The 27,859-nt window shown below is 40.3% G+C and overlaps 1 protein-coding gene across 1 annotated transcript in view; it reads left to right on the top strand.

Annotated features, from left to right (window-relative positions):
- Window positions 1–27,859, top strand: part of ADCY1 (adenylate cyclase 1) — a gene marked incomplete at its 3' end in the record, with an annotated part of 176,574 nt that overhangs the window by 64,119 nt on the left and 84,596 nt on the right. The window contains exon 3 of the mRNA XM_082015514.1: window positions 15,199–15,317. Coding sequence (XP_081871640.1) covers window positions 15,199–15,317 — 119 coding nt within the window. The remainder of the gene's footprint in view (window positions 1–15,198; window positions 15,318–27,859) is intronic.

The following is a 27,859-nucleotide window of genomic DNA, read 5'->3' as shown; positions in this document are numbered from 1 at the left end:
GTATACATATCATCATTGTTAGAGGCCCAAATCAAACCAGCTGGAGCGTCACCAGAGGCAACATGACAATCATTGTGAGGTGCAAAATCTGCACTCACTGATTTATATGATATACTATGATTTTGACACAAACAGCCCATTTTTAAGGTAATATAAACTGGCCAATAATATTTGACCCAATCATATTGTTTCCAGTTTGAGCAATTTATTACATTTTGACAGGACCACAACACTGACTTGTTCGATACTGAACCAAAAGAAAATCCTGGTTCAAATAGCGTGAAACCCAACCATTTAATCTGAACCAGATGCAATCCTTAATGGGATCTTTTTTCTTGGGACAATCTTGTCCTCTATTCCATTGTATACACCAAGTTGTATTTGGGGGTTGATTATACTGTAGGATGTTAGTTACTCGTCCCCAGGGTCACAAATCAGATGTTCCCCATATGATCTGATTGCAGGTAAAAGTTACGTTCCAACCTTCTTCATAACATGTATAGGTTGTGCTATCAATGGCAGAAAAACTAAGTGGCTGATTTATTTGTTCAGAAACTCGCCTTCTACCTGAGGAATAAGGATTCACTATTTCAATGATACACTGGGTATTCCACAGTCGTAACAAAATTCCTGCTATGTCCGTAGGAAGAATACCCATCGGAAGGGGATCTTCTACAGATTTAGGCAAAGGCAAGCAAGCGGTAATGTATTATACTACATATTATAACTACAAAAGATAGTATCCCTTGAGGACACTCTAGCTCAATGTGAGACAAATCTTTTTCCCTAGTGTCCTTTTCCTTTCTTCTCCTGATCTCAGGATTCCACCTGCAAGAGATCACATAAAACAACTTGGCTCGACTTTGAACTGGTTAAAAGGATGGAATGATCCATCTAGTATGGATTTGATGGTCTTTCCCATGAACATCAGTGGCTAATCATGCGTATAGGTTTTTTTGAGTTTTCAGTACTAGAGGTATTTGACCCACAGTGCATAAATTCAATAAAACTGGTTGTCCTGGATAATACAATGGATTCCTCGGGTTCTTATTCTCCTTAGTTCCAGGTAAGAGGGAAGGGGGTTTAAGGCAAAAAGTTGTGAGTCTGGGGCAACCATTTACTCCCCAGCATCCATTGACTTTAGTTACTGCATCAGATACTCGTGCCCCTCCAGGGTCATGTGGTCTTAGGGTTTGTTTAAGGAGTCCATTAGTACATTCTACAATACCATTTGCCTGAGGGTAATATGGGGTATGGAAAATCCACTGTATCCCTTCATCTCGTTCCCACTCTTGGACCACCCTGGCAGTAAAGTCATTACCGTTGTCTGATTGGATAACTCTGGGTTTAGGAAAACAGCTAAACCATGATTTCAGACTGCTCACTGTATACTCTCCTGTTGCTCGTGGGACAGCTTCAGCTTGAGTTAGTCCAGAAATTGCTTCAACTCCTACCAATACATACCTCTTTCCTTCTGAGAGACAAAAAGGACCGATGTAGTCTACTTGCCAGTGTCCCACAGTCGCTTATTGTCCCTTAAGTGTAAGGGTTGATCCTTGAGAGGGTTATGTTCCCCTAATCGTGTACGGCATAGGCCGCATGCTGAGGTGACAGTGTTACATAGCTCCCTGGTCACAGACCATCCCCTGCTAATTGCCTCTTTATAAAGGTCTTTACTTTCAGAATGGCCTCATTTAACATGTAACCATTCTAACAGATGTTCCCATTTTTCCCCTTCCGCTTCCGCTGCTAATGTGGCTAAGCGGGTTAGAGAATCTACTTGATTATTCAAGAGGTGAGAAGGGTGGTCTCCTTTTTGGTGTGCAGCTAACCATCCTACCAGGAGAGGCTTCTGTTTAGCAATGTTTAAAATTTCTTCCCATTTTTCTCGCTGCCACACTGGTATCCGATTAACTTCCCATTGGTTTTGTTCCCAAAATGGGAGCCATTCAGTACATCCCTTGAATACAGTTATGAATCGGTATAAATGAACACTGGTTCTTTGTTTTCTGCTTCTTGTTTTATCACACTTGAAACTGCTATCAACTCTCCTACCTGAGCACTTCCCTCCCCTTCTGTTACTCTCCGGTTCCCTGAATCAACGTGCAGTGCTACTGCTCGATACTTCCATACCTTACCCTCTCTTTTAGAGGATGCGTCAGTGAACCATACATTCTTCAGTTGGGAATCAAAGGGAGGAGCAGGTTTTATACCTGAAGGAGGAGGCTCCTGATCTGGGTGATCAGAAGTTGGATCCTGTATTTGAAGCATCTCAGGTAATCCTTCCTCTATCTGATATGTATGACGGTAGTGGCCTAACTGTGCATACCATTTCCTTACTGTTTCTCGCTGTGCAACTCCAACAAGAGGTGGGGTTCCAGCTAATATCGGTTTCAAAACCTCAAAAGGTCCTCTTAAAATAATTGACTATTGTCATATGATTTTTTCAGCTTCTTGCAAGGCAAGGTTAACTACAGAAAGGCCTTTCTCCCAAGTTGAGTATCGCTTCTCCGCATCTTTAAAACTGTGTGAATAAAATCCTATGAGGCGAGCTGGAAAGTCAGGTCCACATTGCCACATGTGTATGGATAATCCATGGCTTGCAAAATCCCACTTGATATGGAATGGATCTGTTGGGTGTATTGACCCTAAAGCCTGATGTAGTCCAGCCTCAAAAATTAACAATTTTAAGGCTTCCTCAGGAGCTGGGGCCCAGTCCCAAGCAGCTTTTTTGCATGTCAAATCATACAAAAGACATACTATGACGGAAAAATCTGGAATGTGTTTTCTCCAAAATACCAGCAGACCTAGGGTATGTTGTAACTCTTTCTTGTTTCCAGGGATTTTTTGTTGTTGAAGGGTAGTTAAAGTCTCTGGGGGAATACATTTTGTTCTTCCCCTCCGCCTAGGAATTTCACTTCAAAAGAGGGAAGCTGTACCTTTTCTGATGGGATTTGGAGTCCTAAATTTTCCAAATAATCAATTATTTCAGATTGGGTTTGTCCTACCACAGTGGCATCAGAGCCACCAATCAGGATATCATCAATATACTGATATATTTTGACTCCTTCTTCGGGAGCAATTTGAGTAAGTTCTTGTGTCAGTGCACAGTGAGCAATGGTTGGTGACAATATTCCTTGGGAAGACAGGTAAAGGTGAATTGTACGTCCTCCCATGTGAAAGCAAAACAATTTCTATCTGCTTCCTGCAGGGGAACCATGAAAAACATGTTCTTCACATCAATGGTTGCTAAAATTTGGTGAGTTTGCTCCTGTATAGTTGCAATTAGTTCAGCTATATTAAGTACAGCAGCAAAGGGACCTGTATTGGCATTCAGGCGCCGATAATCAATTGTCAATTGCCACTTCCCATTTAGTTTGCAGACTGGCCACACAGGGGAGTTATAAGGTGAGTGAGTGGGGACAATTATCCCTTGTTCCCATAATTCAACTATTACAGGAGTAATTCCCTCCCTTGCTCCTAACGGCAGGGCGTAGGGTTTGACATTGACTATCTTTGAAAAAGGGAGTGTGGGTGCTGATTGAAGCAGTCTCATTGAGGCTGTGGGGAGTCCGAACACCCACTCTTTTCCTACTGAATCTACCCAGGCGCAACCTTTACGTAAATCGAGCCCCATAACGTTTGTTGGTAAATCTCCCAATATCATTGTGGTCTCAACAGGAAATTAATCTCCCAGGAGCCAACATTTAACTCGAGCTGTTTGTTGTGATTTAGAGTTGCTGAAAACATCAGTAACCCAGATTAGTTTCTTATTTGTGACTATGCTGCTGTTATTAGCGACGTCTGTCCAGAAAGATGTCATTTGGACTCCAGTGTCTACTAGGAAGTTAACTGGAGTTTTAAGGGGTCCCAAAGGGAAAGTTATCAACAATTCTCCTTTGCTCTTTTCTATGAGCCTTCTTAAGTCAGCCCACCAGCCGTCCTCTGGCTCACTTAAAAAGGATGGCGCGGGGGGTTTCCTGACTCTGGGGGTTTTAAACCAATTAAATCAGTCTAACAAGGGTGCAGATAGAGTTGCTGTTCCGGGTTCTTGACATAAGGAAAAAGGATCTTTGGGGTTTGAGGGGGATGGGATTCCCTTTATTCTGTCCCAGCTCTTCACCAAACTTTCCAGGTTGGGGGTGGATAACCTGTCCATTACTTGTCTAGGAATGCCCTTTGAAATGCCCTCTGCCCATAGTAACTGTCTTTTACTTTCGGTACCTGTACCAGTTTCTCAGAATGTGGGGGTCATGATGGTTTAAATTTCCTCCCACTTTCTTTGACTCTCCTTATCTCTGCCCTATGCTTTGTTTCCCCTGGCCAGTGATTCCCATGCGTCTTCTGTAATTAATTAGTTCTTGCGTCACTTCCTCCCAGGTCATTTTGGGGGGGCCTCCCCTTTGCCTCGGTTGGGGAGTTCACAACTGATCTTGTAGCTGAACAGTATACAGTTTTAAAGCATCAGGAAGTCCCCTGATTAGAGGATGAAACCTCTCGGAGTCTGCCACACACTGCATGGGGGAGGGCTGTTGTGGAAGCAACATTGGAGGCAGGCAGTTTCTGCATGCTTTCCAAAATGTGACTTGCTGCAGGTGTTTTGATAGAAAAAGGGTTGCCTCCCTCCATTGGGTCTAATCCTCCTGCCCAATAAGCCACCCTCTGGGTCAAGGACCAAGGTTGCCTGTGATCATTGGTAGTTAAGAAAACTCCAGGTCCCCAGTATCCTCTAGCCTCATCTTCGCTCAACAGAATGCGATCTCACTCAGTAAGGGACACTCTCCAGATATACTCGGTTTCAGTTTCTCGGGGGTCCCAAGAGTATTTTTCCTGTATTTTGGCCAAGACTATTGGGGAAAAGGGGAAGGTACATGTGGTATGTTGCTGGACACCCCCCTGACCAGTATGAACAATTTCAGTTTTGATCAAGGGTCTCATTACCACTTCCTCATCTCTAGGATAAAAGAGGTTCCTACTTTCCTCTAGTTCTTTAATTGTATATATAGCTGTCTGTTTTTCTCCTAATTTTGCCAAACTCGAAAATCCCAGTTCACTCTCCAGGTCTGAGCCTGTTTCTCTCCTATCATCAAATACCTGTAGGTTTTCTTGGAATTCATACCGTAAAATTCTCTCTCAAGTCTAGTGAATCTGACAAAATTGCATGAAGCCGCTGAGTAGTGCTACACTCAGCAGTGAGCTGACTTTGCAAGTTTCTCATCTGCTCTTGCAAGGACTCAATTGTCTCTTTCTCTGCTTGCTTTTTCTCTTGAGTGGCAATTAGTGCTGCTCCCAACACAGCACAGGCTGTTCCTTTCCTTTCCCCAGTCGCAGTTTTCGTTCCTTTGCCAAAAGAGTGATCCGGTCAACCACGGCCTGCGAGTCATGCCAATTCTTTTGAGCCCAAGCCATGCCAGGAAGAGAGGGTAGGGGTTTATAGCCCTTCAGGGAGGGGATTCTCAAATCGATCCCGACAACAACTGTCACACAATGCAAAAGGAGTACTCCAAAGTATCTGGCCTATTGTAGGTTCACATACCCAGTGTGGACCTTTACAACAAGATCCCCTCTCCTCTCTCTCCTGTCAGGCACTTCCCAAGGAAGGGGCTGCACTAAGGGCCCTGGTCCCTTCTGGTTGGTTCAGTTTCACAAGGGGGGATCCTGTCTGTGATGCTAATTAAGATGTCACGGCCTGAAAGGAGACATTTAGGAAGACCTCTCTCCCTGTGGGACCAACGACCAAGTTCGTGATCCCCCTGGACTGAATTAATGTGAAACGACACCAGCCAACCAATTTAACAATTTAATAATACAAAATGCAAGGCATGAGGTTACATGAATGACTCAATGGCAACTACTCTAACTAAACAATTCAACTAAACAAACAAGTCCTGTGCAACACGCCTTTTACAGTTCGACAAAGAGAGGAGAAGAAAGAGAAGGAGAAAAAGAGAGAGGGAGAGCGAGAGCGAGGGCGAGAGCAAGACAGGGAAGATATTGCCACCTGTGGATCCAGTGGCATCCTGTTGGTCCTCTTGATGTTCCTTGGTGGTGGGTGTCCCCCCGCTTCGCTTCTGATAGTACCATTTTTATACAGTCCGAGTCCCACAATCTCCGCCCGGTTCCAAGAAACTTCATGCATATGCAACAGGCATGTCTGCAGGCTTTGGTGTCCACACGATGATCATGTGGTGTCTCTTCTCACTGTGCCTGCACCGTAGCTCTGCTCTACAGGATCCAGTGTCTCGTTCCTTCTTGTAGTTTTTCGAGCCTTTGTACCAAGAAATGCATGGTTTCCTTGGTATCGCAAAATGTTTAGGACAAAGACTGCATGTCGTTCCGCCACATCAGGAAATACCTGTTCCTAGCAATGTACTGCAGAAATGCTATTTCTTCTTTCCAGCCAAGAACAAGGAAGTTTTCAAGTTATCTGCTCTAGAGAATGGACTGATTGTATCTGTATGGCTACTTGTCTGCACTATAATGAGGCAAATAAAGATGCCTTAAGTATAAAGGCATTGTTTGGTTGTGTGAATTTAGCTTCTTCTCGCTCAAGTTCACTTCCAGTAGGAAGATTTCCATTGACTGAAATGAATATCATCCTTTTCCTGTCAAGTTTTGTGTGATGGTTTTGTGGATGCATTAAATTTTGCCATCTGGGTTTCAGAAAGAGTGAATACTAAGGATATGGGATGAAAATAAAAAGATGAATGATAGTCTGATGTTGCATTCATTTATTCATTGCCAGTTTATATTGAGTGTCAACACTGTTAGCTTGCCTTTCTGAAGATTAATCATTACTGATCTATTTCTAGAGCGTTCTGATTTAATAGATATGAAAGCAACCAGGAAAAGAGGCTATGCTTTTTCTAGGGTTTTTTTTTCTAGTTTTCCTGTTTATCCTTGTAGCCTTTCTCTTGTTCTTGTTTGAAGACTCTTTGTTCAAATCTTTCGTGGAGCTGATCTCAAGTTATCCTACTAGCAATCTTCCAGTCTGTTCTGAAATTGCACTTTCCTTTTTAGGGTAGCGTCACATAAATACTCCATAGTCATTCAGTGGTCAGTGAGTATCTGGGGCTTTTCTACATGCAGAAGTTTCCAACTCATTTTATCTCGTATTTTTGTGGATGGTACCTAAAAAAAGGCATAATGTACTGCTGAGTTTTTCTCATTCTGATTATTCCACTTCTTGTATGCTGTCCTGTGAACTTTGTACCTTCAAGCAGTTTTATGGTCTTTTGATGCCCACTCTCCAGCCCAATGCTTCTGCACTCCATGCTGCCCATTGCTCTTTTTGTTTTAGCCAAGACTTCACCCTCCCCTAATTCTTTCACAAAATCTTACCTTCTCCATTGTAACTAATAATCTTCCATGTGGAACCTATCAATGCCTCATTAAACACTATGGTGATGATATACTCTGCATTTCCTTTATTTAAACAAAAAACAAAAGTTAATCATAGAAACAAAAAACAAAAGTTAATCATAGAAAGACAAATCAGTCTGGTATAGGTCTACTCATCTGAATTCATCCTGCAGTTCATATATAATATATTGACCATCTACCATAACCGCATGTTGTTAGCCATCCTCTTACTACTCAAAATTTGTGCATTAGATGGAAGCTTTATCAGTAGTCTTTTATGATTATGATTGTAATAATGACTTACTGATAAATACAATTTTTCAAGAAAACTCAGGAACATTCTGAAACATTGCCACCTTGTAGCTTTTACAAAATCACCATCTTTAACAGTGCTTTTTCTTGTACTTAGTTGGAAGAAAGGGCATAGCACAGCTTAATTTAAAATAATTCGCTAATGAAATCTGCTGGTTTTGTTTTCCAGCTTACAGGAAGTATAAATTAATCCTAGTAGTTTTACACAAAGTTGTTTCTCCATGCATTGCACTAGGCTTCTTTTCTCTCTCTCTTTTTTTTTTTTTTTCCTTGCAGGGAATTGAAATGGCTGTGCAATGTAATATAGCGATGACAGAGACCACAAACATAATAAGTAATAGCTTTTAAAATTATGCAAAAGTGAACTTATCAAGGTATAATTACATAACAGGTGGTAGTATTTAGGATGTACTTTGGAGTCTCAGCTGACTAAGTAGAAGCTGAATCTCAAAATTATATAGATGAGTTGACTTTGAAACAGTCTTATTAATACTTCTAATGCATGTCTGATGCTTGTCTTCTCCAGGAAAAAAATGCTTTTTAAATATGGGAGCATTTTCCATTTAAGTATAGCAATAACAAAAGAAGACCTGATTTTGTTACATGCTTCTTTTTTTGTTCTTTCTTTTTAAATTCCCAATAAAAATGCAAAAAGCAGTGGACCACGAGCATGCAGTCTATTGTGAATAATGTGGTTCAGTGCCAGGGAGTGTAAGGAAGAACCAGGATCTGGAGTGTTCATCCACAGTTACTGCTTTCCCCAGCGTGAGCTTGGGAACCTCTGAGTCCCATTTTGAGCAAGCTCCAGAAGACAGAGCTCTCCGCCAAGACAGGCGTAGGGCCCAGGCTCCCTGGTACGTGAGGGCAGCAGTGCCAGCAGACTGGCTGTAAGAAGCAGTTCATGAGGAACCCAGCAAAGCTGACTGAAAGAGACTCAATTGCATCCATTACAGTCCTTTGCTCATAGGATTGAAAGACATGCAAAGTAGTAAATTTTTATGCATGACCCTTCAGCAGGTCCAGGCTGTAACTTCATTCTCAAAATGAATTCCACTAGATGTGCATATACAGTAGCATGAGAGGACAAGGAGCAATGAGATTCAAAGAACCAGAGAAACATGACAGCCTGCAACTTTGAGGCAATGTTACAGTTCCTCTGATTGCTTCTCTTCTGTATTTCAGAAAAAATGGAAACAACTGTTTCCTTTGATAAAATGGTATGCACTGACTATAAATAAGTTTTCCATTTTGTTTTGTATTTATCTCATATGATAAACTACAGGAATACAATTTAGCATGGAGAAGCACAGCAAGTGCATTGTGGGTAGAAAGTTGTAAGGGGTCATCCAACTTCACAGCTGGCAATGGGAAAGAAAGGAGAGGATGCTGGCTGGGAACATTAAGACATTTTTCTGCATTTCAGTCGTCTTTTCTGATGAAGGGAGAGTGGGTTCATAAATGAATTACAACTTGCTGAAGGAATTTGAAAATGCATCACAGTCATTTCCCATACAGATGTCAAAATAAATTATTTTGTGCAATAGGAATAGAATGTGGTATTGGACTGCATAGTATTGTTTGTGGAGCTGCATGAAATGATTATAAATCAAGGTGAAAATTTCAAAGGGACTTTGAGATAGTCATAAGTGTTTGGAAGAAGCAGTAAAATAAGAAAGACAATGATTTTCAAAACGGCAGGGGAAAGGCATATTCATTTGGAGACAGGCGCAATAAATGTATTAGGAACATGCACTGGGGACTCCCACAAAAGCAGAGGTGGGGTGCAGGTGAGAAGAGCTTTCCAGGCCAAGGATGGGGATGGGAGAGGCAGAGAAGCCTCAAAATTGAAGAAAGCTGAGGAGAACGTTGGGGCAGAATAGAGCTTGCAACATGACAAAAACTGTTGCTTCAGTCTCTGTTGCCTTCTTTCTTCTTTCCACTTCCCCTCTCAGGAAAGAGTAACCACAGTACTGCTAGAGGGTGCTGAGCCTCAAGCTCCCCTGCTATTTTAGGAACCACACTTGTGTGTGGTAAATTGGCAGGATGGTTCAGGCCTCCCCAGGAAGCCACAGGCTCCCTCCACTCCTGATCATTGTGCTGTTGTCCTCCTTGGTACGCAACAGTCAGAAGGGACCTCTGGAGATCATCCAGTCGAACCACCCCCTCAAAGCATGATTGCCAGCAACACCAAGTCTGGTCAACTGTGTTTTTGTCTAGCCAAGTCTCGAGTAACTGCAAGACTATTAAAGTTCTTCCCCACGTCCAACCTGGAGTGAGAATTGCAGTGCAGGAGCTTGTATCTGCAATTAGGGTTGAGAATGTTCCAAACAACAAGTAGTAATATAAGGTCTTTTTGGCCATTAACAAAGGGTAACAATTTTTTTTCTTTTTTCATTTCTTTGCCTTTGCATATTTTCCTTCTTTGTCATGTGCATAGTGATGCTAGTTGTTGAATAGTGCCAAGATAACATTGAGCAATTCCTAATTGTCTTGTTATTCACAGTTTGACTTGCCTTGGAGTCAAATAAATGTTTGTTCCTTCTCATATTTCTAGCAATGCTTCATTGCTGTGGGAGAAAGAAATCTGGATGTTTTTCTAAATCGAGTGTCCTTTCAAAATTAACTAAGTGTTCATTAATAGTGCAGAAATCCTCATTAATTAGGATAAGACAGTTGGCAGAGGCAGCCTAGTTTGGCATTCCAAGTCCCAGGCTAGGACTGGCAATTTAAAAGACAAATTAATTAAAAATGCTGTGAATGAAGGAGATACAGGTCCTCATCTGTCATTTTCTCTTCTTAGTGAGATTTGTGCAGGGAATGCAAAATCATTGACAGACAATTACAATCTCTGAAAATAATCTTTTTTTAGCATATGATTTCACTTTAGACCATGTTAATGCTGAGTGAAGATTTACAGCAAGAGAAGAGAGTACAAATTCCTTATATAACATAAGTTTGTCGTAGACCTAAGATTTACATTTCTGGGTAGAAACCAGCTGTAGTAAGCCTAAACAGCATTGTGGATCAGTGAGAAATGTGAAAATGTGGAAACATTTTTCTCTCTACCAGGCTCTGTGTTTTGGAATATGCCACATACTGAGGCTACCTCAAAACAACATATTTGTCACCAATAAGAAGACCTGCAGCATGAGCGTCCTTTTATGTTAACCAAAGTTGCTGCTAATTGATTAGTGCTCCCTGTTTCACTCTTTCAATTTTTTTCCGTCACGACCAGTACCCATCAGAGGCAACAACCACTCAAGCATGAATGTCACCACAAATGTGACCAACCTTGCTTCAGTGCTGTCACTTGTTCCATTCAATGCACTATGCAGCCATGCACATCTAGTTTTCCTTTTAGTCTGGTTTTCAGATTATTTTTATAATCAGATCAGCCATACAGGAGCAAATGAAAAAAATCAGACAACGATGGTAGGACTTGCTGAACAGAGATCCAGGCAGAGCCCTTTCCCAAACCTTCCAACGGCTGTATTTGGTATACATGAATTCACTCATGCAGCTCCAAACCTCTGAGTCCTTGGTCATTCCTTAGGCTGACCTGAAGGGCAATACTGCTTTGCTTGACAGATGAGATTTTGCCCAAAATAAGAGAGATTTTTCTTATATTTTTTCTAGAGAGCTAGATGCCGTCTTCCATTTATTTTCAGTGCTTTGATACTTTCCATTGTGCAGTTGTTTCTTACATTTTCCAGTCTCTCCTGCAGTGAAAATTTTTTACAGCCACGATGCTGCTTGCCATCTTGGCCTGAAAAGTCAGCAGTGGCTGCCCTTTGAGAAAGCCATAATTGAGTCTTTCCTTGCTCAGTGAGTCTGAGGCTGCTAACCCTCTTTATAAAGACTCTACAATTCTTCCTCAGTAATCCGTCTTCCCCCTCCCCATCCCATCTCTAATGAAAAAGGCAAGCCAAGCCACCACAACTTGATACAGGATTTTCATAAGCTCCCTTCAGGTCTTGTAATAGTCAAGCTAATGTGTCTGGGAATCACCATTTTTGTAGCCTCCCTTAACCTATCTGACATCTGCAGGTTTCAATGCTGTCAAGTGCTGCATCCTATAGCCCTCCAACGCTACCTTCACAGTATTGATTGTTATTACTTCCCTGGCTTCTGTGCTATTTGCCATGCACTGCAGAAGTTATCTGTGGGGTTGTGAGGTTTTTTATTCAGTCCTTGCATTATAATTATGTTTACAGATCATAGAAAAACTATTCAGTCAGCACTGGTCTCCGTAAGAGTCTGTCAGTATAATTTTCGTTTGTTTGGTTGTTTGTTTTAGTCTAACTTTCTAAGAAACAAACTGAAACCCCACTCTTTCTCCATAATAGCTTTGGAATTTCAGCAAAATGACAAAGATCTCGTTTAATATGCTCAATTAAAGAGAAGCTATAGTGAATATTTAGTCCTTATTAGACATCATAAAATCAACATCCAGGATAATACCTATGAAATTCCAGCATCCTTTGGATTTTATACCATCTTAAGTGGGAGATAATTTAACCATCAGTCCCAACTTCTTTCTTGTGTGGATTCTGTATTGTCTGATAGGTGGTAAGCTGATTTTACAACTTCAGTACATTTCAGTTAAAACAGTAAATCAACTGTAAGACAAGTTGTGAGCAATAGAGCTTCATAAGATCCACTGCTGACAAAACTATTTGTTTTGGATTTTAACTAAAATTTTGGCTTACCTGACTATAATTCTGCTGCAGAGATACGAGCATACTTAATTAAATTAACATAAAAATGATAATAATTAACCATATTGTACCCAGATGTGAGGCTTTTTGATTAACCTGAAATTGATATATGCTTAAACTGTTTACAAATATTTAATTCCATCATATTTTTTGCAATATTCTTAGTATACATATGAGAACAATAGGAAATAGACTTAGTTAATGATCCTTAGCCTCAAGTCCACATGAACTGCCACAAACATAGGAACTTCAATCTAAAGTAAGTACCAGGGCAGTTCTCAAAGTTTAACTTATTCCTTGGTGACAAATATTCAATGTTTCTTCTTCATGCAGAAGAAACTGTAAAATTAGAAACGCTTTGAGTATTATTTTGCGGGTTTGGCTCATGAATGTGTGCATGTGAGCAACACAAAGCACTTTGTGCAGATACCCTCTTCTCAGTGTTAATTGCTGCTCCTTATTTATGTAAAGTCATTTAAATAAAAGGAGGATGTGATTTGACAAGATCTGCACTTCTGTGGTGTCTTGCAGCTGCCATTATTGTGGGTTTCGATCATTAGGTAACAGAATCACAGAATAGTTGAGGTAGAAAGGGAACTCCGGAGGTCATCTGGTCCAACAACCCTAGTTTCCAGGATGAGCTGCTCCATCACTTTTCCAGGACTCAAGGTGAAACAGATTGGCCTGTAGTTCCCTGTGACCTCCTTCTTGCCCTTCTTGACACGAGTGACATTTTCTTTCCTCCAGTCTTGCGACATTTCTCCCAGTCACCATGTTTGATCAAAGATTATCGAGAGTGGCCTTGCAGTGACATCTGCCAGCTCTCTCAGTGCTTGTGGGTGTGTCCCATCAGGGCCCATGGACTTACTTTTCTCCAGTTTGCTTAAGTATTCCTTGATCTGATACTCTTCCAACAAGGATACATCTTCTTTGCTCCAGCCTCTCCTGTGTTCTCTGGAACCTGGGATTCCTGAATCAGATCAGATGTGGTTAAGTGAATTCATTCAGACTGTTGCCATGGCTGAAACTTGCAGGTCTGACAGATAAGCTTGGAACTGCATTTTAAATGCAATATGGTTTTTGTGTGAAAACAAAACTTAAGTAGGTATCTAAGGACACCTTACAACACCTAAGAACACTGTCTGCAAGTTTTCCAGGTAGTACCTGTGAATGGACCAGAATATGTGGAAGAACTACGTAGGCCTTTATAGTTAATACTGACAAGATCCAAAGGGGTCCTTTTTATGCAGGTCAGTGACCCATGCTAAAAACATCTCTGTGGATGTACCAAGAAGAGATGTGTTTAACCAGGGGGTTGTACTGCTGTATTCCATTACTGAGCTGGCTGGAACAGACATTATCGCACTGCATAAATGCCATTAAAACTACCTTTATTACTGTTCCACTAATTCAGACTCTGGATAAATCTCTCATCCATTCTCGCTGCTTAATAACCAGCTGTCATAGTCCTTGTAATGTAACATTTACATTAGATTCACTAGTAGGACACACAAAACAATAGCAAATGATCCTGGGAAGTCTTTCCCAGACAGGTAAATGCTACTAACAATAAAGTTGTTATTATTAGCATTGTGTTGTAAATGAAAATTATGGACAATTATCTGGTCTTGAAGCTGGATCTTCCCTTTCTGTATAGGTTTGGTTTTTTTTTTTTCTTTTGTGCAGAAATCTTAAAAAAGATACACAGGCTGCAGAAGTTTGCCAAGCTCTGCCACACTAGTGGTCCTTGTCTAGGAGATGGTGGGTGGGTGGCCTTTTGGTAAGTTTAGCTGGGTTCATTACTTGAGGGGTTCATTACTTAGCTGGGTTCATTACTTCATTACTACTCTTGCAGAAGAGAGAAAAGGTTCATATTATTTACACAGCAGAAATTCTCAGGAAGTAGACTAGATTAGGAAAAGATTGTCTAGTTTGTGAGCTCGAGGCATGGGCTCATGTGAACCTCATGAGGTTCAACAAGGCCAAGTGCAGGGTCCTGCACCTGGGTCAGAGAAATCCCCAGTATCAGTAGAGGCTGAGGGATGAAAAGATTGAGAGCAGCCCTGCCGAGAAGGATTTGGGGGTGCTGGTGGATGAAAAGCTGGACATGAGCTGGCAATGTGTGCTTGCAGCCCAGAAGACCAACCATATCTTGGCCTGCATCAAAAGAAGCGTGGCCAGCAGGTCGAGGGAGATGATTCTGCCCCTCTACTCCGCGCTGGTGAGACCCCACCTGGAGTTCTGCATCCAGCTCTGGAGCCCTCAGCACAGGAAAGACATGGACCTGTTGGAGACAGTCCAGAGGAGGGCCAAAAAAATGATCAGAGGGATGGAACACCTTTCCTATGAGGACAGGCTAAGAGAGTTGGGGTTGTTCAGCCTGGAGAAGAGAAAGCTCCAGGGAGACCTTGTTGCAGCCATCCAGTACTGAAAAGGGGCTGTTAAGAAACATGGGAACAGACTTTTTACCAGGGCCTGTTGTGGTAGGACAAGGGGTATAATGGTTTTAAACTGAAAGAGGGTAGATTTAGACTAGATATAAGGAAGAAATTTTTCACAGTGAGGGTGGTAAAACACTGGAACAGGTCACCCAGAGAGGTAGTAGACACCCCATCCTTGGAAACATTCAAGGTCATGTTGGATGGGGCTCTGAGCAACCTGATCTAGTTGAAGATGTCCCTGCTCACTGCAGGGGTGTTGGACTAGATGACCTTTAAATGTCCCTTTCAACCCAAAGTTTCATGATTCTATGAATAACGGTCACACACCATACCACAAAACTGATGTTGTTTACATTTTCTTTTAGGAACGTCTCTTGATGAGTCTTTTGCCCAGGAACGTTGCAATGGAAATGAAGGAAGATTTCCTGAAGCCTCCTGAAAGGATTTTCCACAAGATCTACATTCAAAGGCATGACAACGTTAGGTAGGATTCATGTAGCCCATGAAATAATTTAAAGTAACGAGTATTTAGTACAAACACAGTGCAATTGCAGTCAGGTCTTACAGAAAAAAACCCCAAGCAGTACAGTGAAGATTTGTCATTTATGCAGAGGGGAAGAATGGGCCCAGTAGGAAGATGGAGATAATGGTGAATCAATAAATGGCTTAGAATAGTAGTGCTAAGAGGCAGACAACTTTTTTCAAATGACTAGTCATTCTTTTGATACTGTATTATGTTTTGGGTGAATAGTATTTATTTTGCATGGTAACTTTTTACACATTTCTATTTTCCTGATATTACTTGATATTACTTACTTACTTACTGATGGATTACTTTTAATGCAATAGATTATCTGGATAATAGCATGGAAATACAGAAAGAGTGATGTAAACTTTAAAAAAAAATGTGTATCTGTCCCCATCATATGAGCATTCCTCCTCAGAGGTTATTGACTGAGGCTCAATTCTACTTCTTGCTCTTGTTCAGTAACAGACTGTTGTGCAAGTGCCCTCATTTATACTGGTTGTTGTTAAACTGCATTGTCATTTGCTGTTCTTCTCTGCCCTCCCAGAAAAATTCCTTAAAGGCCTTGTCTGAATGATGTTGTTTTATCATACTGCCTCTAGCTACTTTTTCTCCAAGTGCCTTCCTTCCACACTAAAACAGTGTCAGAGGTTTCTTGGTGCCACCCTTGCACTAAGCAAGGTATAAGCTTAATAAGTAATGCTACAGAGCTGCCTTTTGTCGTACCATGTACTCATGTGACAAAGGAGTAAACTCCCTTAGCACCTTCTCCTCTCCCTCATCCACTGGTAAGTTCCTTCTCTTGGGGTTCAGTTTATCTCCCCTTGAGCTGACTCTATTATTTGCAAGGACTACTTGCTAGTGACTAAGCTGTTGCAACTAAAGGCGTTTATGTCAGTGAGGGAATCAGAGATGGCTGTGATGGGAGTGGTTAGAAGACTGGCAAATTAGGTCAGTTTTAAACTGTAAAATTAAACATTACTGAATTTATTCATTAGCATCTCACTTTTTGCTAATGGCTAAATCTTACATACTGTTGATCATCATCACTATGTATACAAAACTCTTAGTCTTTAACAATCAATTTAAAGCCAGCTGTAGGTGTACAGTACCCCAGAGCTGATGCTGCAAAGTTAGCATTTTTGGTTACAGTCTTTGACGGTTCTCAGTTGCCAAAGTCAGACTTGAGAGCTCCTGAAGGAAAGAATTCAAGGTCAAAGTGGGCTGTCTTCCTCCTTCTCCAATTTTCCTTGTTTATGCTTCATGATTTTATGCTGTTGCCCCCCACCAATGCCATTTGCCTTTTTTTCTTTTTCTTGCCAATCTTCCATCTTGGGATGATGCCTTGTCTATTTGCAGTCACTTGTGCTTATCTTGTCTACTGCCTGCCAGATTTTTGTGGTTTGAGTGCCTTCTACTTATCTTTCTTTGTCCCTTTGGTGATCACATTGCTTATATAGTTGTAAAAATTGTTTCTACTTATGCCCTCACAGTGTTATAAAGTACATGTATACTACTGTTGGTTGCACTTATATTCAGGTTCAAGGCAAGCCAACAATAATTATACCCTGATCAGTCCATTTATACCTTGTATGTATCACAGGTGTCTGCACTGGTTACAGAGTCTTCTTAAATGGCATTGCTTTGCAGGTGGACTGGTTGATTATAATGCTTCTGAGTCCTCTCTTGCACTGAGATATTTTTGAAACATAACCTCAGGAGTATCTTTTTTTTTTTTACATAAAGTGGTGTTTCACATAACCACTAAAGCTGCTGTGGCTTACTCACTGCTTCGATGTGTAGTCCATAAAAGATTTTGAACCTGAACACCCTATCTGAAGAGGTGAATTAATTCTCTGACATTAAGAGGATACTTTTGGGCCAAATGGAGGCAAAGTAAAATGGTGTCATTTTAATGTCAAAGGAAAGATCCTCAGGGAAGAGAACTGTAAACAGGAGACCTCCCCTCACCACATGTATTATAAGAAACTGGATTACCTTTTATTTCAGTAATGTAACAACTGTATTAAAAAAAAGATGGGGGGAGGGCATAGTGTCCCAGTAAATGCCCAGCAAGCTGTTGCTAGCAGGTCCCAGTAGACCAGAGTTTCATTCAGGAGCTGTGTGACTTTGCAGACCTGAATAATGCAGGGGAACTCCCTGCAGGTGCCACCCTGACATCATTGTAGAGGACAGCACTACAGCATCCCTCCGGGAAGTGCTACTGGTGGTCAGTGCCAATAATAAATGCTTTACCTTTTTAAGGGGATGAAAACAACTTTTTTCTTTTGAGTAGTGGCAGTTCAGTGCTATATTAGGCAGACCTAAGAGACCATTCCCATATTCTCATGACTTGCCCTCTTCACACCAGCCTTCTGTAAAACACCACTATTAAATCAAACAAACAATAAGCGCCTCTATTGTTCTAAATTCCTGGAGTTTTTAACCCAAAGCTACACAGTGAAAAACAGAAAATGAGCTGCACATTTACCTTTCCTATTGCAACGCTTTCTTTTTCTCCCAACAAATATCTGGAAGTGTCAGAGCATTATCCTCCAGAAAGGATAGGCTGGAGGAGGTAGGCATGCAATTAGTAAACTGCATGATTTTTCCACTCCTCAACTATTAAAAAAAAAACCCACAAAAAATCCCCCTTCAACAAGAAAAAACCCTCATTAGCAACAAAACCCATCTGTTTCAATCTTCTAAATACCTGCCTGAAAAAAACCCAGAGTCTCTAAGCACTAGATCTTGCATGTGAAAAACAAGAGATTCATAGAGTTATCTTCTTTACCTTCTCCCAGACAAACACAGGGGGATCCATTACAGTGGATATATACATACCCGTGTAAGAAGTGAATGATGGACTGGGAAAAGATACTGGCATATTTCAGATACACCATGGCAATAGCCCTGGTTTATCAATTCAGTATTTACCAACTATCAAATAGCTGATGAATGTGGCTTAGACAGGTGTACTCTGCGCTGGGTGAAGAACTGGCTGGATGGCCGAGCCCAGAGAGTTGTGGTGAACGGCGTTAAATCCAGCTGGCAACCGGTTACAAGTGGTGTTCCCCAGGTCTCAGTTCTGGGGCTGGTCATGTTCAATATTTTTATTGATGACCTGAATGTCAGTAAGTCATCAGTAAGTTTGCAGACAGCACCAAGCTGGGTGGGAGTGTTGATCTGCTGGAGGGTAGGAGGGTTCTGCAGAGGGATCTGGACAGGCTGGATTGATGGGCCGAGGTCAACTGTATGAGGTTTAATAAGGCCAAGTGCCAGGTCCTGCACTTCGGCCACAACAACCCCATGCAATACTACAGGCTTGGATAGGAGTGGCTGGAGAGATGCCTGGCGGAAAGGGACCTGGGGGTGCTGGTTGACAGCCAGCTGAATATGAGCCGGCAGTGTGCCCAGGTGGCCAAGAAGGCCAACAGCGTCCTGGTCTGTATCAAAAATAGTGTGGCCAGCAGGAGTAGGGAAGTGATTGTGCCCCTGTACTCGGTACTAGCGAGGCCACAACTTGAACCCTGTGTTGAGTTTTGGGCCCCTCACTACAAGAAGGACGTTGATGTGCGCAAGCATGTCCAAAGAAGGGCAACGAAGCTGGTGAGGAGTCTGGAGCACAAGTTTTATGAGGGGCGGCTGAGGGAACTGGGGTTGTTCAGTCTTGGAGAAAAGGAGACTGAGGGGAGACCTTATCGATCTCTACAACTAGCTGAAAGGGGGTTGTGGCGACATGAGTGTTGGTCTCTTCTCCCAACTAACTAGTGATGGGACGAGAGGAAATGGCCTCAAGTTGCATCAGGGGAAGTTTAAATTAGATATTAGGAAAAATTTCTTCACTGAGAGGGTGGTCAAGCATTGGAACAGGCTGCCCAGGGAAGTGGTGGAGTCACCATCACTGGAAGTATTCAAAAAACGTGTGGATGTGGCGCTTCAGGACATGGCTTAGGGGGTATGGTGGTGTTGGGTTAACAGTTGGACTTCATGATCTTGAAGGTCCTTTCCAACCCTAATGATTTTATGATTCTGTGATTCTGTAATGATTGCCTGGAACTGCCTATGCCTCTGGAAGGGAATGGTAACGCGTCTCTCCATGTTGAGGGCAGAGCCCACGTGTTGTGTCACCCTTTGATGAGCTCTTCTCAGATCTGTAGTGAAAAGAGGAATTTGTTTTGCTCACAGATAACTCTTTTCAGTCAGAAATCACTTCAGACCTCTACCTTAGTACCCAGGATTTTATTTTTCTTTCTGCAGTACAAAGCATTAAACTCCTTCAACATCAGTTGAAGATTTCATTGTGGAGAGGGAGCCAGTTTAAAACTTAGTTTATATTTCCATTTGAGACTGTTCTAAGGGCGTCAATGAACACGATCCATAAAAGAGCACTGAATTAGATGGCTTCCTACACAGAACAACATTGCCATCAAAGGAACTTACAAGGGCTGTGGGAACTGTAGTGGTTTGTGCGGAAAAACCCTTTTGTCTTCCAAAATACTCACATTTAGCAAACAAAAAACTCTGCTAGAAAGACATGTACAAGCTCCTAACTTGGAGAAGATCTATTATATAACTTTACTGAAAGTGCCAGAAGCTCAGGGGAAGGCTGAAACATTGAACCCTCCACGTTCCTCCAATTCCAGAGCTTGAACTTTTATAATTTAGTTCCAATAGAAGCAGATACTTTGCACAATGCTTATGCTTACTGCTTGAGCTTTGCAGAAACAAATACTAACAGTCCACAATTTGAAATGTTGTTTGGCCACTTGAGATATTTATTTTCTTGTTCTGTAACTTTATTTTTCATTTAGCTTTCATATTTTTAAATTAATTGCTCTGAATATTTTATGTCAACTTTTTATCACATTTAGTTGCATTTTTTCCTTTTATTTGGTTTCTTCTAATGCAGTTTTGTGGTTGTTCTGTCATTTTTTTTGCATTATTTGAAGAAAAAGTGAAACATATGGAAAGAACTGCTTTTTCCCTCTCTCATAATCCATTAAATATTAACTTTTGAAGAGCATCAAAGCACTCTGTTGAACAGCAGTTTCATGTCAAAAAAGAAAGATCACTAGGCCCAAATTCACCTTAATTTTGGAAATCAGATAATGGTACAAAAAAAAAAGGTTGTTATCCATTCCAGCACTCTGTATGTATTTGTGCCTGGGCAAAAAGGAACAAATCTTTCCCAGGCAAGTTTTGTTGTCTCCTGGGTACACTGTGTAAAGGGTAGTGGCTAAAATGGAATATATTTATCTATGGAACCTTCCCAAAGAAGAGGTCAAAAGGAATTGTCACAAGTTAATGAAAATCAGTCACAGAATCACACAGAATCACTAGGTTGGAAAGGACCTTTAAGATCATCAAGTCCAACCATTAATCCAGCGCCACCATGTCCCCTAAACCATGTCCTGAAGCGCCACATTCACACGTTTTTTGAACACTTCCAGAGATGGCGACTCCACCACCTCCCTGGGCAGCCTGTTCCAATGCCTGACCACCCTCTCAGTGAAGAAATTTTTCCTAATATCCAATCTAAACCTCCCCTGGCGCAACTTGAGGCCATTTCCTCTTGTCCTATCACTAGTTACTTGGGAGAAGAAGTCCTTTGCTAACAAATTCTTCACTCTACAGATATACTGCTTCTTTTCCTGTTTTGTGTGGAATACCTGAATATTACCCAATGATCTTGAAGAAGATGCAACTTTTTTTGTCAAAGAGGAAGAAATGAGGCTTCTTGTATATCTTCTACGTTGTAAAGTTTTTGAACAGAATCGCTGTACAGTAGAAAATGAGTGCATGTGTTTTAAATGGAAACAAGCAACTTAATGCAAATGCAATATGCAAAACAGGACTTGCAAATATACATCCAAAATTATTATACTGTGAACCCAGTGAGGACACTAAGTTCAAGCATGAGGAAGGTAAAATAATTGCAACCAGTATAATAACTCTGCCTCATGAGAAGGAAATAATCATTATACTGAACAGTTCAGGAGCCATTTCAACACAGTATAAGTGTTATCTTACCGGGGTAAACCCAGCCAAGGTCACAATGGAGGATGTGAGGACCAGATGTCAGCTTACATGTAAAGATGCCCCAACATAACAGCTCTTCTGTGATCCTCAGGAATATAGTTTGTAACATACAAGAGACAGCTCTTTCCTAAGATTAGGTTAAGTAATCTATGATTAATATTTCCTTTTCTTATCCCTTGTCTGGCCCTACGGGGGGGGATTTATGTATATATGTAATCTGAATTTACAGATTACATATATATATATGCACAGTGGCTACTGCAAAAAACCACACTACTCCTGGCTGAATTTCTCCATGCAACTATAATTAATTTAAGTAATTTCAAGTTGTGTTTCAGCTCAAATATTTGCCCTGTATGGCGCCCTCAACCCATTTTGTTTTTTGTCTCTTTTGAAATGGACTTTTCCCACTCCATTAGATATTAATGAAACTGTTTCAGTATGTGCATGGATGAGGATATGGCTGACTTGGTATGTTAACATACAACTTCTCACTGCTCCATAACTCAAATACATTCAAGAGGTGAACAGAAAGTGAACACTGAATTGCTACCAATTTATTGAGCTTCTGGTACAGCAATTTCATTTAGTCTAATTTTTACAAGTGTGAAATAGAACCAGCTGCTTTTTAAGAAGAGATATTGGATTCAGGCAATACATGGCCTGATCCAAAGCTACCAATAAAAAGATTCCTCATGGCCATTCTAGGGGTTGTTGTGACCCAGTCTGAGGCCAGAGCACAGTCTGCAGCTATTTATGTTCAAATATTTCTGATCTGTCCTGTCTCCCTGAAAGCATCAGAACTCAAATAATTCTTGAATTTAACTTAGCAGTTCCAATGTTTTAAAAAGCTGTGATCATGACGCCTATGAACAGGCTTTTGTATGTAGGCTTTCTGAGCTCATAAGACTTCATAGTAGTTTTCATGAATGATTATTTTGTAAAATAACCCTCCCTTTATTCTTATTTTTAACAGCTCTCTTTAATTTTTTATTCCACTTGTTTCTTCATCATTGCAGTGAGTTATAGATAATATTATTAATATTTTCCCTTATGGTTGATATTTAAGAAAAAAAAAAACCCTACAGGTTCCTTTCTGAGGCAGCATGTGCCATTAAAATATCATTCTTATTATAAGTTATACTCTAATTAAACAAACAACCCAAGTGGAAAGAAAAAAAAGGGCATACAACCCCTCCTTATTTTGCTGAGTATTTGTTTATACAAGTGGCACCACTGAAACCAGCAGGACTGGTGCAGTGCACAAAGCACATGAATGAACACTGTTAAAAGTGAACATTTACCGCCTACAAGCTCTCAAATTTCTTGTGTAACATGTCAGGATTTCTCCTTCTGAACACCCCATAGAGTGACATAGAAAAGGGTTGCTCCGTCCATACTCACAGTCGGGAAGCAGCTTAAATCTCTTAAACCAAGCCACAGGCTTTCCACACTTGGTTTTAGCAGGTACAGCAGCTTCCTGCAGTGCTGCGGGAGGGCTGCAGTCACCAAGCAGGCGCTGGCTATGCCTGCCTGCAGGGATCACAGGAGAGAGACAGGGGAGAAACAAGGAGTACAAGGGGTCCTGAGGGGATGACTCAGGGTTTATCAACACAAAAATGCTTCAGAGAGTCAAGGAGTATGAGATAATGACGTATATAACTTGTAACCCTGTGCTGAACCAGCTCAGCTCCTTGTTTATGACAGAGATGAGAGAAATGGCAGTTCATAATGCTTTCTTTCCTGAAGTTGTTCACTGCAGTGTTGCTTTGCTTTTATTTGGAAGTTTTATACCAGAGCAGATAGAAATAGCAAGTAGGGAAGCGGGATATTTGTGTATTAGATCAAATACTCCAGGTAACTAAAAAAAGTCCTTAGGAAACCTTCATTACAAATTAGAATCATAGAATCATAGAACCCATAGTTTGGGTTGGAAGGGACCATTAAAGGTCATGTAGTCCAATCCCCATGTCATGGTCAGGACATCTTTCACTAGATCAGATCTCTCAAAACCCTGACCAACCTGGCCTTGAACACTTCCAGGGATGGGGCATCCACAACTTCTCTGGGAAGCCTGTTTTACCTTCATAGTAAAGAATTTCTTCCTTATATCTAATCTTATATCTACCCTCTTTCAGTTTATTTATTTATTGGTATTTACACACTAAGATACAGGCATCTATCATATATGCTTTGTTGCAGTAGTCTGTGGGGCATATAGTCTTATACTAAATTCATGTGGCTATTAGAAATTAGGCATGTTGTCCGTGTGTGGAATGTCTAGCAGGAACAATAATTAATCATTGTCAATTTTAGATGTAATTACTGTACACTGTATTTGGAGGAACTGTTTTTTCAAGCTTTTTTTTTAAAGTTCTTTTTAGATAAAAACAGATCAGAGGGAAAGATGCAGTGCATAACATCTGGAACAGGAAATGTTCTGTAGCAAACTAAACCCCTTTGAAGAAATTTATTTGCAAATTTGGTAATTTTTGCAGTGGCAAATAGCTTCTTGAGATTATATATGTTTCAAAATGTTTTGGGTATAATTGTTGTCATTTAGTATTATTGGTAACTAAAACCATTTATGTATAGAATATTATTAATGAAAAAAATAGGTATCTTTCTGTGAGAAATAAGCTCATTTTCCTTTCAAATGTAGAAAGGTGACTACATTAGAAAGACAAGCCATGTTTTCAGTGGGGAGTATTTAAACTACATTCTAGCAACAAATACATTAAGAAAAGTTAAAACTAAAATATTATTATACAAAAACCCAAGTAGTTTTAAGCTTGTTTTATTAAATGAGAGTAAGGCTGGTTGAAAGTTTCATAAAATGGCCACAGAAAAACTGGATTCAAAACTGGGTTTTAGCCTTGTTCTAAGAGAGCTCCAAGAAGAAAGGCAATACTAACCCAGGTGCAGCTGCACCAATAGTTATTAGCTATGAGCAGGTGTTACTGGAGCTATGGGGTTTTTAAGTCATGGAAAGGCAACAACTTTGAGAGAGAAAACCAGTAACAAAAGCGTGTCTTGCATCTCAAAGAAAGTGATCAGAAGGAAAGATTTCCAACTAGTCTCCTTCTGCTGCTGTCTTGCACTTTACTAATACTCAGTTTATGTTTCTCTCATATTTTTTAAGCAAGCAGGAAGCGTTAGGAACAAGAAAACCTCTAATCGTTTGCAGCAAGCACTGCTCCTGCAACACAATGGCATCATGCACTTTAAAATCAAGAGCAGAGCAATAGTTTAACAAAGCTCTGCTCAATAATTGTTTATTTTTCCCTGTAGGATTTAATTAGAATATTGACATGCTGTTGTAACTTGTGATGCCAATAACTTGTCTGTCTAAAAGCCAAAGTGATTTAAGTTTTCACCAGGTTAGCCAAACTTCTTGATCCTGTGAACTTACTGGTAAAATCCTGGTATGATTGAAAACTACAGGACAAATGTTGAATATTTCAAAGAGCATAGGATTGCAGAGGTTTTGGTATAGCACACAAGCAAAGAGAATGGTAGCTCCTTGAGGTCCCTTTGCTCAGTTGTGGAACAGAGGAATAAGAGCATTGCTGAGCCCCTGGGCAATGAGGTAAGACCGGGCTTAGCACTGTAATAACTACTTAGCCTTGCTAACCATCATGTTTACATCGCTTGTCATGGAGAGCAGTGCTTGAATCATGTGCAAGCTATGCTCTTGAACAAACAGAAGTAACCTTTGTCCTTTGTTTTCACCTTCTTTCCACTTTCATTTTTCTTCTTTCTTTAACAGTTGCAGTTTAATTAAGATTGGATTTTTTTTTTTTTTTTTTAACCAGTGTGCCCCAATGGCATTGTTAAGATTTCTGTGGCATTAAAGCAGGAAAAGTCATATCCCTGAATGGTCATTAAGAGAAACAATTGTTAGTGGGTAGCTTCTCAATTCTTGTTTCTATATATGCTCATTTTTTTTTAATAAAATTACTTAGCAATCACTGTGAAATGTCCCTTTGTATACCATACCATTATGAGAACTTTTTCTTGCATAAATAATGTAGCCCTAGTTTAGTAAACTCTGAGGCTGTGAATGCTTTCTGAGGATGTGAACCTCCATGGCAATTAGTGATTAAGTTACAGTGAACCAAGGCTACTTTGGTCTTGAATGAGATTGATTAATGTGCCTTAACAGTGACATCACTCCTGTAGTTTCTTTGTCTTAACTTTTCTAAGTATATCAATGTTAGACATGGCATACGTTTAAGACCTTCATTATTTTAGTGTGAATAATATATCCAAATAAAAGGAAAAGGAATTTCAGTATTAATTTGTGTTCTGCTGAGAAACAGGAGGGTACTTGGACTTTGAAAATAATAGAATATGTTTTAAAATATGGTTTGGCCCTGGAAACACTTCAGACATATCACTGCTATACTGGCACTGTATATCTTACAGCTTCTCTCTTTAGTACCTTTATGATTTTCATAGCCATAGCAAGACTTATAAGCTCTTTTCTGTTCTCACTCCCTGTGGCAGATTTTGCCACCTCCTGATGGCATTCTGCATCCTTTACTTTCCAAAAACTTGAGCAGGATATAACAGGGGGGGAAAAAGGTTGTTGCATCAGATAGGTGATTTGACTCCAGAGTTAAAACCCCATGACACAGACCAAGATGCTGCCTAATTTTTTTTAGACATTGTACAATAAAGAGTAAGCATTGGCACTGCCCCACAATACTTGTAGTCCAAGTAGTAAGGGAAGAGGCAACAGATGGGTACAGGCAGGCGAAGAAGTACAAGAGGTAATAATGGTTAGTGCACTAGCTAAAATAAAATTAACAAGCTAATGAGTTTCAATGCCATTTTTAGAGTATCAGAGCTTTGTGTGTGTGAGAGGGGGGTCACCCTCCTCAGGACTGCCACCCCTGAGTCGCAGGAAACCATGAAAGTAGCAAGTTCACAGTCCCAGTTGCACTTTGGGTCTGCAAAGCTCCCGCTCATCCACTGGCTGTTTCCTACTATCCCTGACGAAAACTCAGGTTTGGTCGTTTGTATTTCAGCCTACTTTCAAAAGAAATGCAACAGCTGCTATGGTTGTAACATTTGATGGTAACAGAAATTTCTCTGAAAAAAGGCAGGGTTTGTACTCACAGCATTGCCCCCATCTGCTGTGCTATGTCCAGGCACTGGAGTTATACTTTGCACATTTTAAGAATATTGAATTAAAGCAGTTACAAATTTTGTAAAAAAGTAGTTACAATTTTTTAAAAAACTCTTATGCCAAGAAAGTGTAACAGTAATCATATTAACTAACCTATTCCATTAGCGTTAAAAGATATACATGCAGTTAACTGCAGTATGAAATAGTTCACAAGCATAACTGAACTACAACTGTGTCTCAGCACACAGTAATTATTTTACCTATATTTTATATAGGTATAAAAACCACATATTTTACCTAAATTTGCAATTACATGTTCAGTTATGTATTGTGGATACTTTTATGGACTTCACTTTTTTGTAAGATTACCAGTGTTTTGAATCAAATGCTGAGGGCTAAGCATTTTTAAAATGTTTAAAGGATTAGCAAGGATCCCAAACTCACTTATTAAGGTAGTCATATGTAAAATAGCTTTCATTTTAACTGAAAAATTATGCTCGAATGTATTTCCTGTGCTCTGTGCTTAACTAATTGAGAGGTTTTGATGTAAGTGTACATGTCAGCAGTGTAATGGTTGCTCTGTTAGTTGTTAAGACATTGTTATATAGCCTCCACAAACACTGGACATTTCTGGTTTATGTGTATGTGTATGTTCTTCATTGTTAAAGATCTTGGTAAACAGATAACATTGTTATTACCTTAAATTACCTTAAATTACCCAAATGCTAATTTTTTTCAAGTGGATGTTGTTGGTGATGCAGGAGATATTACTGTTACTGTAAATGTGGTTAGACAGGGAAAAAGAGTGGAATACCATATTTAAAAAGGAAATAGAAAAGTAAAAACAATCAAAATGTGGAATGTGCAAAGAATGAGATGTAAAATGACAGAGAAGCTAGCAGAAGCTGTTATTATAAAACAGTATCTACACTCCTCCATACTAACAGTATCTAACTAAAACCTGGAAACCACACAACATGTTGGATTGCAACATTTGTAGTTGTTGTTTCTTCTGTGTCTTTTTCGACTGTATGAATTCTGATGTGAATTTAGGTAATAAAGCAAATGGGTCATAAAGCAAACTGTATGAAAGACCTTGATGCACATTTAAGTACATTTGAAAATCTTCAAGGAATTTAGGAGGATGATTTTATATTAACTAATGAATTTTCAGAAAGACCAGCCCAGGGCTGTCAAACAACAAGGATGTCAATCCAGAATTAAGAGAATAAGTAGATCTTCACAGGCAAATATGCAGAGCACTTTACTGGTGTTATTGCACTCTGTTAATGCCTTTTACCTTACCCATCACTTGGTTGGTTTA

Source organism: Phaethon aethereus (genome assembly GCF_964289735.1).
Source record: "Phaethon aethereus genome assembly, chromosome: 2".
Classification (NCBI taxonomy): domain Eukaryota; kingdom Metazoa; phylum Chordata; class Aves; order Phaethontiformes; family Phaethontidae; genus Phaethon; species Phaethon aethereus.
The sequence above is the reverse complement of the archived record's forward strand: the minus strand, read 5'-3'. Positions and strand labels throughout refer to the sequence as shown.